At 35.9% G+C, this 11,607-nt stretch overlaps 1 protein-coding gene across 4 annotated transcripts; it reads right to left on the bottom strand.

Annotated features, from left to right (window-relative positions):
* Positions 1-4,373: 4,373 nt before the first annotated feature.
* Positions 4,374-10,978, bottom strand: LOC110894914. 4 transcript variants are annotated; one of them, XM_022142169.2, is made up of 12 exons: positions 10,822-10,978; positions 10,644-10,710; positions 10,018-10,340; positions 8,985-9,062; positions 8,384-8,904; positions 7,338-7,967; positions 7,086-7,240; positions 5,418-5,578; positions 5,214-5,347; positions 4,886-5,133; positions 4,708-4,811; positions 4,374-4,637 (listed from the first exon to the last, which is right to left on the bottom strand). In XM_022142169.2, the coding sequence occupies exons 3-12, from the start codon at positions 10,316-10,318 to the stop codon at positions 4,567-4,569; spliced, it is 2,403 nt and encodes an 800-aa protein (XP_021997861.1). In that variant the 5' UTR covers positions 10,319-10,340; positions 10,644-10,710; positions 10,822-10,978; the 3' UTR covers positions 4,374-4,566. The 4 variants fall into 4 exon arrangements, with proteins under 4 accessions (XP_021997861.1, XP_021997860.1, XP_021997863.1 ...); XM_022142168.2 differs by having other exon boundaries at positions 10,018-10,337; XM_022142171.2 differs by having other exon boundaries at positions 10,644-10,730; positions 10,822-10,957.
* Between the last annotated feature and the right edge of the window lie 629 nt (positions 10,979-11,607).

Raw genomic sequence — 11,607 nt, 5'->3', positions numbered from 1 at the left:
TACTTTTTCCTATACCAAATGCAAGATTTAATTATGTGAAAAAAAATCCAATAAATTTGTGTGATTAAAAAAATAGCCTTTAAGGTTGATTAGTTAACACTAACCACTTGAACAAAAAATATTGCAAGTAACCCAAGTCTCATCCATCCATATAAAGAATTTAATTTTGACTCGTATAAACAGGAAAACGATAACCAACCTAACTTCAAAAGCCAAACCATAAACCCCAAAATTCTCTACTTTTGGATGTGTTTGGAAATTGGATGCACATTTTGAAAGTGTTTATGTGATTTTGCATAAGCAGAATTAGATTTTTTAGGCTGTAGCCTGTAATCATATCCAAACACCCCCTTAAAAAGGTTTATACAATGGATTAGCAACTTTTACCTGGAAGTAGTATTTGGCACATTCATTTGTATATCTTGGGTTTTATATTTTTTTAACGGCTGGATTTACATTTATTATTTTGAGCTTGTTCTACAAGCTTTGCCATTCTTGCACTACAAAGTCTATAAATACGTTACCTTTATACTTTTCCAAGTCACAATAACTATTTTTAGTTCAATAATTGTAAAGCATGCCCTAAAAATAATAAAAAAGAATTCAGAAATATGGTTTATGTTAAAACCTTTGATGTAAGTGGTAATAATTTTTTTTAAATAGTAAAAAAGAATCTCATTTTCTAACTTAGAAAGTACAGTCTTTGACCATAAAAGTAAATGAAACATAAAAAAACAATTATAAAAAAATCCAAAGATGTGAAATAGGTAGCAAGACGTCTTAAACAACGTGGGTATAATGTTTAAATATCCAATCAAGAAGGCATTTGGTTTTGGCCGGACAAAGTCTCTTTTTGCAATCAGATCTACCTTACCTCATCCTGGGCCACAAGCATCCATTAATTTGGTAAATAAGTTTAAAAATCTCCTTAAAGATGAACCACCCTTTTAACATTGTTTGCAGATCCACGTGATAGTCGACACTTCTAAATACATCCCTAAAAATAGAAGTAAAATAAACGGGTCAGCTTAAAAAAACTGATATAATTTCATTAAGACCCAACCTCACCCATCCGTATTGTCACCAATACTCAAAACGATGTATCACTATACCTCTTTGGAACATACGAGTTTGCTACATGTGGCACCAAAATGATGTCAAGCAACTTGAAGTATTGGTTTTAAAAGATGGAAAATGAAATATATAAATTATAATAGCTAAAAAGATAACTTTGCCCTAAACTGCAGCAATCAACTTGTCAAGAAAAATAAAAATAAGTGCACTAAAGGAATGCTATTTCATAAACTCTAATCTGAAATCTGATAAGTAATTTGGTCGCGTAAGGTCGAACTGAATCCGGCTGATCAAAGCAAAATCTCTTTTAACATAAGTGAATTTGTGAAACGAATGAACTTCACGCATACAAAATCTCAGTTAACTAAACGGCATACACAAATAAGTTTAGCGTTTGAGAGATGAGGCTACTTACAAAGATTCGAACTTCACACACTGTTTTTAAGCGTAAATGGGCCGAGTTTGTCTGTTGAAGTAAGAACTTCATATCACAATCACATTTATGTCAGTTAATTTGAAATTTTGAATATAAAAAGCAACAAGCGTATAAGAACAGTGAAAGTTTCCAACATGAAGTATGATAATAGAATAAACAGATTTATCAGCTAGAGACTTAAATGAAGTAACTTTACCCATCTAAACACTCATTATCTATATCCGGTTTAGATCGGTTCAAAGCGCTTGAAAGTTGAAACTACTATTGGCCAGTCTAGATAGGTTTTTTGCCCAGTCTTCCCGGTTTAGTGCACCTTGCTACACTCAAGGCCACTAGCCTGCACCTTTGGTGTCTTTAACTATAATGACTCTGATCCATTTACTTGTTAATGGGTCAACCGTGTTAATGGATCCATTTACGAACCAAACGAACCCTGACTGTTAATAAACAATGAAGGAACAAAATTCATGTAAAAAAGCCAAACAGAACTTTTACCTTTTTCTATTTCTTCTCAGGCACTTCATTCTCCATTAAGCTTTATTTTTCACTGCTAGTTTTCTGTGCACAAAGACAAGAACAATGACACTAAAACTAGCATAAAAAACTGTTTACAAAGATAAGAACAATGATACTAAAACTAACATAAGAAACAACAGGTGAACAAACCCGTTTGATACTTTGATTGCAATACAAATTAGGAAAAATCATACTACAACTAACTAATCCGAATCTGAAACTTCTAATCCACCATATAGAGGTCAGCATTCAATAAACAGATCAACAAAAACTTCACAAAATCAAGTCGTACCTGCTTAAAGCAAGAAACAAAAGTAAGGGAAAACGATTGCAAAATTTATATCTAATAAGTTAAACCTTGCTAATGGTAGGCGATGGGAGGGCTTTTTTGTTGAGGTCCTAAACCAATTAACCTCACTGACGACGAACATCTTCAGTCATCACAGCTCTACCACAACCTCAACATACTGTAATGAACATCAAGTGCTGGAAACGGGGTATTTTACCTAAAGTAAACGAAATCAAAATAACCAGACCTTACCTATGTGTATGGAGAAAAACAGTGGAAAGGGGTTCGTCGGTTCCCTAGACCATAGTCTCCGAAATTACATTTGAAGACCAACCACCACCATTTATTGTAGGATCTGCTATGAACCGCCACCATGTCAACTGGTTGGATTTGGTACCTTTGCTTGCAGATCTAGTAACTGGAAAGCTGATTCTGGCATCATCAACGGGTTCATTCAATCTATGCTCATGCAACGAGATCACCGGTGAAGATAGAGATGAAACGAAGTGAAATGTATAGGGTTTTTATTTGAGAGAGAGAACGAGGGAAGTGAGGGCAAGTTTGAATTTTGAAATGTACATCAAAGGTGGAGATGCAAATGTATCTATACCATGTATAATATTTCACGTGGCATATTAAGATTAAAAGTTAATTAAACTTTAGGGAGTTAAAGTGTAATTAAGGTAGAGATTAAAGTGTAATTATTGTTAAAAAAAACTAATAAATACGTGTGTGTTGCAACATTAAAGATTTTTTTGAATTATAAAGAGGGAGAAAGTCTAACTAATTACCTATGATTATGTTAAATATCAAGGATCTAAATGTAATAGATTGAGTGACTAAAAAATAATTATAGTTTAAAAGACCATTTTACCCTCATTTTAGGAGTTTATTTATAAATAAGGGGGGAAAAAGTTCTTAACTTTTGGGAATCCCTCCCTCATCTCATGCATTATAATATAGTATAGATCATTTTTATTTGATATAATAATAACTAAGCCAAGCTCGAGCCTACTGATTTGCATCCCTAAACTCAAAGTTTCTTACCCTAGCAAAAGATCGCCAATCTATGTCTTCTTGACAATAAATCAGTTGTTTTATACCCACGATTTATTTAATTTTATCAAAAGACTATGACCCATATTTTAAAAACAACAAATCTTAAACATATCAGAATATACATAAAAAGTAAATAAGTTAGCCTATTAAAGCGGTTATTGCCTCTTAGCATAAATCAATTCATATCAACGAATAGATTGACACTAGGGCAGTGTTACAAATTAACGTTGATTATGGTTGGAAGAGGTAAAAAAGAAAAAAATTGCAATTGTTAAAGACCATTTACATTGCCGGGGGCTTAAAACACTCATAAACAAGCCAGTCAACCATCACATCAGATTTTCACTAATATTTCAAAATAATCATTTTCTCTCGATCCCTTATAGTGTACAAGTCATTAAAGCACATGGTGTATAAGTAACTAATACATTGAAAAAGGTTTTAAAAAATGAGCCCCATCTTCATGACCAAGGGCTTTTATCGTTGTAGACGGACAACCAACCAAAGCCTGCACCCCTCCATCGCTTGGCTTGTGGTGGATGCCGCACATCACCCATGGGCTCGGTGAAGGGCACCCCGATGTGGACATTCTTAAATTTTTATCTAGTTCCACTATTATTTTTAAAGGCAAATAACTTGTATATACTGCATCATTTTTAAAAGAAAATTATCAAGCATTTTATTCTCATTAATTTGAGTGTGTGTATAAGGATGTCTTTCTAAAGGGTTGATGCGCTAATGCATACAACAGCGTCCCGTGAACCTATAACATTGGCTCCCCTTGTTATTTTTTTCAAACCGCTACCTCGCCCACCCTCTAAACCTACTTCTAAATCTATACATCATGTCTATCATGGGACGTGAACCCTCAACCACAAAGCGAGGAACATCTTATCAACACGCCTTCGCACCACTAGGCCACAACCCTTTGGTATTCCCTTGTTAAAGCTATATAAAGGAAGGATAGATGAATAGTGTTTTTGTTTATGTTAACAGATATTTAAACTCAATGTCCAGACAGATGGTTGATTAAAATTCAAAGAAAATACATCGCAATGTACAAGGAGGTAGTATTGTTGTTTAAATCCCACACACCAATGTAAGTAAGGTATACATATCAAACTCAAAATCATACAAAAACCACTACATTTCAATTCCATCTATATCACCAAACCAACCATTTCATTTCTACTTAAATGATTCCGCTACTTATGCTGGAAGTTGCATTTATCTTTAGGGACTTCTCCGGGACATAGGTCAAACCTGTATCAACCATCATTTAAACAACCTATGTGGCAACTCAAATTTGTGGCAATGGTAATGGACGACATACCTTTCTCCTTAACGCTGATCTGTAAAGAATCTAGAGTAATAATTCCATCAGTAAGAGGAAGTAGCTCAAGCTTGATGGTAGCTGTCGATCGACACGGAACACACCTGAAAAACAAACACAACATCATCCCTGTAAATCTGAAACAGACATAACGAGGAACAAAAGATGAGGTTATTACCCTAAAGGAACTCGACTCTGCAACCACAAGTGTGTGCATCCCAGATCACTTGTCGGAAGTACATCAGTGATGGAAATTGCGTACTCACTAAAGGGCCCAGTTTGAGGCCCATTACTATCACCGTCGGTAGGTGATGCAGGTGTAGAGTTTATTGACACCACTGAAGGAAGACAAGAAAACGAAGCCGGAGCAAGCACTGTCAGTGTTAGATCTTCAGATGTCAGGTTTGAAGCCTCGAGTGTTAAAACCTGACAAGAAATGAAATGAAATTAAATTTTAATACCCGTTTATTCAACTTCATAATCGTTAATTATAAGTTGACCGAAACCTGAACAGGTAACTGAGGAATCCTGTCATCTGAACCGAGAGTTGGTTTTGACATTTGAGATGCAACAGATATCAAAAGATCCCGTGGCATACGAGGTCGCCAACTTGTTGGCTGTTTGAAGAACAACCTCGATTCTGTATCCAAAGTATACCGTCATTAATGATGAATCTTTTTTGGGGTTTAGATAGTAGGAAACGTAATTACCAGTATAATTGCATCGACATGATACTAGAACTGCATACTTATCACCAAGCGTTAGACCATCAGAAGGGGGACCGTGAACACTTGAGAACAATCGAACCTTACTGTTGTTCCTCCACAATGACGTGGCCGGTTTCAAAATGAACGAGTGTTCTTCACCTCTCCTGTCAAAACAAGCAACAAAAGATTATTCAATTTGATATTACTTGATTAAAGAAAGAAGCAAATAGTCAAAGGCTTATTTAGACAGAAAGGTAAGTTGGGGGCCAATTTGGACTGTTAACAGCTTAGAGATTGACAGAATGATACTTAAATGATATATTCAATGACGACCAAATACAGCAATTGGATGGTTTTCCCTAACGCTTAAAAGCTAAAAACTAAATGCTAAAGCTAATCCCTGAACTATAAAAATTAAGCCCTAAACCCTAAAAACTAAACCCCAGAACTTGGATTTAAAATGTGCGCAAAACGCGTGATGAACTTAGGAGATCGCATTAGGTGATGCGTTGCGATTACACGATGCGAGGATGGTGCGCTCTAGATCACATAATTCGCTCCTGATGCGCTCGCATGATGGGCGCATTTTTCTGAAATCGACCACTATAGAGTAAAATTGTACAATGCTAAGTAGTTAATGCGGTAAAATATCGGATATCGGTCAAGGACTGATATTTGAGATATCGGTTATCGCGGTGGGATATCGGTAATTTTAATATCATGCTAAATTTATATATATAGCAATTTAACACTAACAATTCGATATACTCTCCTACCATTAACAAATTAACCTTTTGCAACTTGCAAAACACTAACAATTGTAGCAAGTAGAAATTGACTAAGACTTAAAACATTTAATAGTAACAACTAACAATTAAGACTTAAAACACTAATAACAGCAATAAGAAGAAAGACGAATGGTAGAAATAAGAAGAAAGATACTGATATCAGAAAAATCGGTGATATACCGGTCAAATATTGGTCCAATATCGGTCAATATTGCGGATATTATCGGTACCGATATTCTGACCGATATTTTGCACCGATATCTCGGCAGGGGACCGATATATCCTGATATATCAGTGATATATTGGGATATTAACTACATAGGTACAATGTGCTTAATAAGTGAGGTCTACATAGATTAGTTGTACCTTTTGCATAGACTACTTGTACACATAAAAGTTCAAGGCTAATTTTGGTTATATTGATTATACTAGAGCTATTTTTTGTATTTATTTATTTATTTATTTTATTTTAATCTCTAAATTTTTAGTGTTTGAAGTTAACAAGTTAAAATATTATCTATAAATAACTTTTTAAATAACAAATGCCTCGCATACGAGATGCACATGCATCACGTATTGCGCATCGGCTTTTGGGATCAAAACGCATCAGAGTGCATCGCACATCGAAGCCCCAGAAAAAATTCAACACAAATATCAATCGTATGTTTATAGAATGAGGATCATGAGAAAACAGTCCACACCAATAATGAGTGAGAGGGTAATGGTTTTCATGAATAGCAGTGAATTCCTAACATGCTTCTACTGAATAAAACAATGAATGAGAGTGAGTTCTTATGTTATAGAGGGATCTACATTAACAACTAACTGAAATTGGTATGGGTATGACAGACAAAAATGGCAGATTGAGAGGAGAATAACCAACCTGAGGGCTAAGTCTGGCAAACTGTGGTCACTGCCAGCTTCAATACATGCAATTGGTAAAGACAAAGGTGGGCCACCCTTGGAAGCCTCCTCATGTATAATTGTTATTGTATCCAAATATATCACAATATCTGGCATGTGCGCAGGCGAAATGTTCTACATAAAATCAAAACTTAAATTAGTTAATGAATAACGGCTAATAACTAATACCTCCACTATGCTTAGATTATTTTGAAGAGAGTTAACTTTGAACCTTTATCTGAACACAAAGAAGGTCTTCTGTATTACAATCAGCAGTAAAAGAAGTGATCTCAACAGGTTGTATGATTTCAACTTTCCTTCTCCATCGTCTACCTGGAATGTAAATGCCTTGTAGTCCACAACGAACAGAAAACCGTTCAGGCTCCAACGGCACACCTCGAAATGACACAAGCCCTTCACCTTCACCTTTTTCATCCTTTCCCAACTTCAAGTGATCCTGATCTTCTAGAACAATTGATCTAGAATTAGTAATAGGTGAAACAGGCGGTGCTACGGTGCTCGGAGGAACTGATGACATGGAGTAGCTTCTAAAGTGACCAAACGAGAATATCGGAGAAGAAGATGAGCCCGAGCCCGAAGAATTCATCTTTGTCGATGTGCTACGTATGCTTGAACTAGAACTCAGCTGCGGAGGAGATAAAGAACGAGATGGAGACGCTAAAGAATTTTCCAAAGGAAGCAACCACTTCAACAGATCTCCACAAGGGTCCGTTTGCGGATTTGAGTAAGTTACGCCGCTGCCTTCAGCACTCAAACTTCTCTCCTCGTATTTTTCGAACTGAATGAGTTCTAATACGGGATTTTTTAAACAATCCACACCGATATTCACCTGTAAAAGCACCTGCATCCTTCCAAACAACAAAATGGAATGCAAATCAGTAATCTATGCAACATTGCATCCTCCTTTCAACAAAGTAACAATCACTACTACACTCAAGTACTATATATAGAAAGAGTAAAGTACACGAATGGTCCCTATGGTTAACCAAATTTTGGATTTGGTCCATAGCTTTTCAAAAGTACACAGATGGTCCCTGTGGTTTGCACTTTGTAACGCATTTAGTCCCTGGCTAACAAATATAAAGGTTTCAGCATGTCCAAGTTAGGGACGAAATACGTTACAAAGTGCAAACCACAAGGTCCATCTGTGTATTTTTTGAGAAGCTAGAAACCAAATCCAAAATTTTGGTCAACCACAGAGACCATCTGTGTACTTTACTCATATAGAAATGATAACACGTCATTTCAGAAACATACCACTATATCTCCATTAGGAAGTGCGCTACACTTAAACCCGTTTCTCGCGACTCCACCGGAGGTACTAGCGTCAGAATTTTCTCTATCAAGCGGAAGGATCTTCTTATCATCGTATTCACCAAGCTTCCCTCCAATCATTTCCGTTGATTCCCGAAACGTTTCATGGGCTTTTCTTTTCGACCACAGCGGCTCATCTGCCTCAGCAATTCGGGCAAAAAAATGGGAATTTCTAAACCTTTGCAACAACATTTCGGTTTGCCTTCTATGATCTTCCATTCTGAGAAGTGACTCGCCAGTGGGCATGTCCTTCTTTGGGCCCGCCTTGCCGTTAGCATTATCATCGGAACCCTGAGCAGCGGGACTCGAAGCCACCTCGTGAACAAGTGGAGATCCGTGTATGACTTCACCATTTTGCTTTTTAATACCGTTTTTACTCATCAGTTCAGCAACCTTGAATGGCGTGATAACTTCTGTGTCCTGCTTGTATGCAGACAAGCATGCTAGTATATGAACTTGTTCTCCTGAAAACAAACAAAATGTTAGATTTTAAACAAAATGTTGGAAGCTAATTCAAGGAAGATAACTGAACGAGAAGAGTCACCTGGGAAGACAAAGGGGCGGTCAAAAGATTTAAAAGATTGCATATCCGGTTCTTCATTCCAACGGTCAGGAAGTTCCTCTGTAAAAGTGATGGACATCAGTTTTAGTTCAGTATATAGTGCATCTAGAAACAAGCTTACAAATCATTACAACCATCAAAGTGCCTTTTTAAGTATTAGTGCAACAACTATCACTTATGTTTAGAGTTATGTCAAGAGCATTTGAACGTTCAGGTACATCATGGTTAGCTGCTGTAACTCAAAACGTTGCGGCTACTTTTTTTATCTCAGAGTCCAGGCATCGGTCTACTAAAAACGAACAGTATTGACACAAGTCGTTAAGTGGTAATCAGTTAACATATTCTTGCTATACTGAACGAGATGTCAACCAATGCATTAAAATATATCATGACGAGCAGGGTTCAAAAACATAATTTTGTTTCTATGCAGTTAATATCGGTGATATATCGGTTATCAGTCCCCATATGAAATATCAGTGTCAAATATCAGTACCGATATTATCGGCGATATTGACCAATATATCACAGATATTTGACCGATATATCACCGATTTTCCCGATATCACTACCTATCTTCTTAGTTCTGCCGATTTTCCCGATACCAATACCTATCTTCTTAAAATTATCGAAATCCCACCAATATCTCACCAACATAACCTATATCTAAAATGTTTGTCCTTGACCGATATCCGATATTTTACCGCATTAACTACATAGTTTTGTTTGTCTTTGCATTACATGACCGAAAGGGTTCTTCATACACATGATGTGTTTTTATCAAGTTGGAACAATTAATACTAACTATAATTGCATTAACTAAAAGTACTACTTTTCCTCCAGTGAGCAGACACAAGCAACAAATATTTCAAAACAGAATATAGGTCCCATAGAAAGTGAAGGATCATGCTGATAAAGACATAAAAGATGAGCACAAGTAAACATATGTAAGAAAAAAACAGAGTTGTGCTACATTAAAACAAATTATATGCTAATAAGAGAAATGGAGAGGACGTACTGCATGGAATGGTAATCCATCCTTCTTCTTCACAAACGTCTATGTGTTTATCCACAAAAGGTGCACCATTCTTTGTACTTAATCCCCCAAATGCACCATTTTCACTCTCTATTCCTTCAGCTCTTCCGTCAAAAGTTTCAACCAAAGACGCCAATGGAAACGGATCTTCAGCTACAAGATCCTCTAATGTCGCAGTTGGCTTCCTAATGCTCGGTTCTGCTTGCACTTGTGGCGATAGAGCTTGTGGAGGATGTGGCACATGAGCTGCAGTCGACTGAGACCGCAGCCCCAGAAAATTCATCGCCTCGCCAAGAGTTTATCTGCTATATGTATATAATATATTTGAGTTGTATTCAGTAAAGCAAACTCAAAAAAATCTATAATATTTGTAAATAGCTCATCGCCATAACACTTTGAAACAATGTTTGATCAATAGCACCCCATATTTAGTACTGAATTATACATGCTTATAATATTCAGCACATTGTATTCATGAACAGGACCTTAATTAAATTGCAGACAATTACTTAATTAAAATCATGTAGTGATCGCAAACAATTACTTAATTAAAATGGAAATCACTGCAAAAACTCATACAAAAATTAAATATTGAATTGCAGATCTACCTGTAGAGATTTAGATGATCCAAAATCCAAATAGTCCGATTGATAATTGAGGAGACTCAGAAGTCGACTGAAGAAGAGGATAGTGAGCTAGGGTTTTGGGAAATTGTAAATTCCGATAAATAAATGTACATACAATATTATTGTGAATGTTTAATCCATGGTGATAGAAGAAACTGACCTAATCAAGCGATCAAGATACCGTTGGGCGATCGACAATCACTATGGAAATGGAATTAGATTTGATTTCATCTGGATCTGAGTTTTGTGCAATTGGGATCTCTGTCTTTGCTATGCTATCTATCAAACCCCTATAAATAAATGGGTCTAAATGAACTTTTCATATAAGTTTATGGGTTAGTTTGGGTCAAATAATCTTTCCAACAGGGCAATTTCAAAAATATAACTTGATTGTCCTATGTAAAATTAAATAAAAGTAATAAAATATAACTTGATTGTCCTATGTGAAATTAAGGGTATGTTTGGCATGTAGCTTTTAGGAGTTTCAAGCTTTAAGCTTTTAAGAAAAAGCTCATACTCAATAAAAAATCTTATTTGGTTAAAGGAGCTTAAAGTTTTTTGCTTGAACGCTCCTTGAAGCTTTCGGTTGAAACCTACTAGTAGTAGCGTTTAGAAGGAGCTACAAGCTTTTAGGGAAAAAATGACTAATTTAACTTCTAAAAATAATAAACTTTTTAATGCACAAGCTTTTTAAATTTTTAATTATGTCCATTTTGGTCATTTTATACGTTTTATTAAAAGCTTCAGCTACTCTGCTTTTTAAATTTTTAGTTATGTCCATTTTGGTCATTTTATACGTTTTATTAAAAGCTCCAGCTACTCTGTCAAACACCAAATATATCTAAAAAGTTACAGCTACTAGCTACCAGCTACCAGCTTCCAGCCAACAGCTAACAGCTAACAGCTAACAGCTTTCAGCCACCAGCTACTTTTGCCAAACATACCC

Source organism: Helianthus annuus, chromosome 12, assembly GCF_002127325.2.
Source record: "Helianthus annuus cultivar XRQ/B chromosome 12, HanXRQr2.0-SUNRISE, whole genome shotgun sequence".
In the NCBI taxonomy this organism is placed as follows: domain Eukaryota; kingdom Viridiplantae; phylum Streptophyta; class Magnoliopsida; order Asterales; family Asteraceae; genus Helianthus; species Helianthus annuus.
The sequence above is the reverse complement of the archived record's forward strand: the minus strand, read 5'-3'. Positions and strand labels throughout refer to the sequence as shown.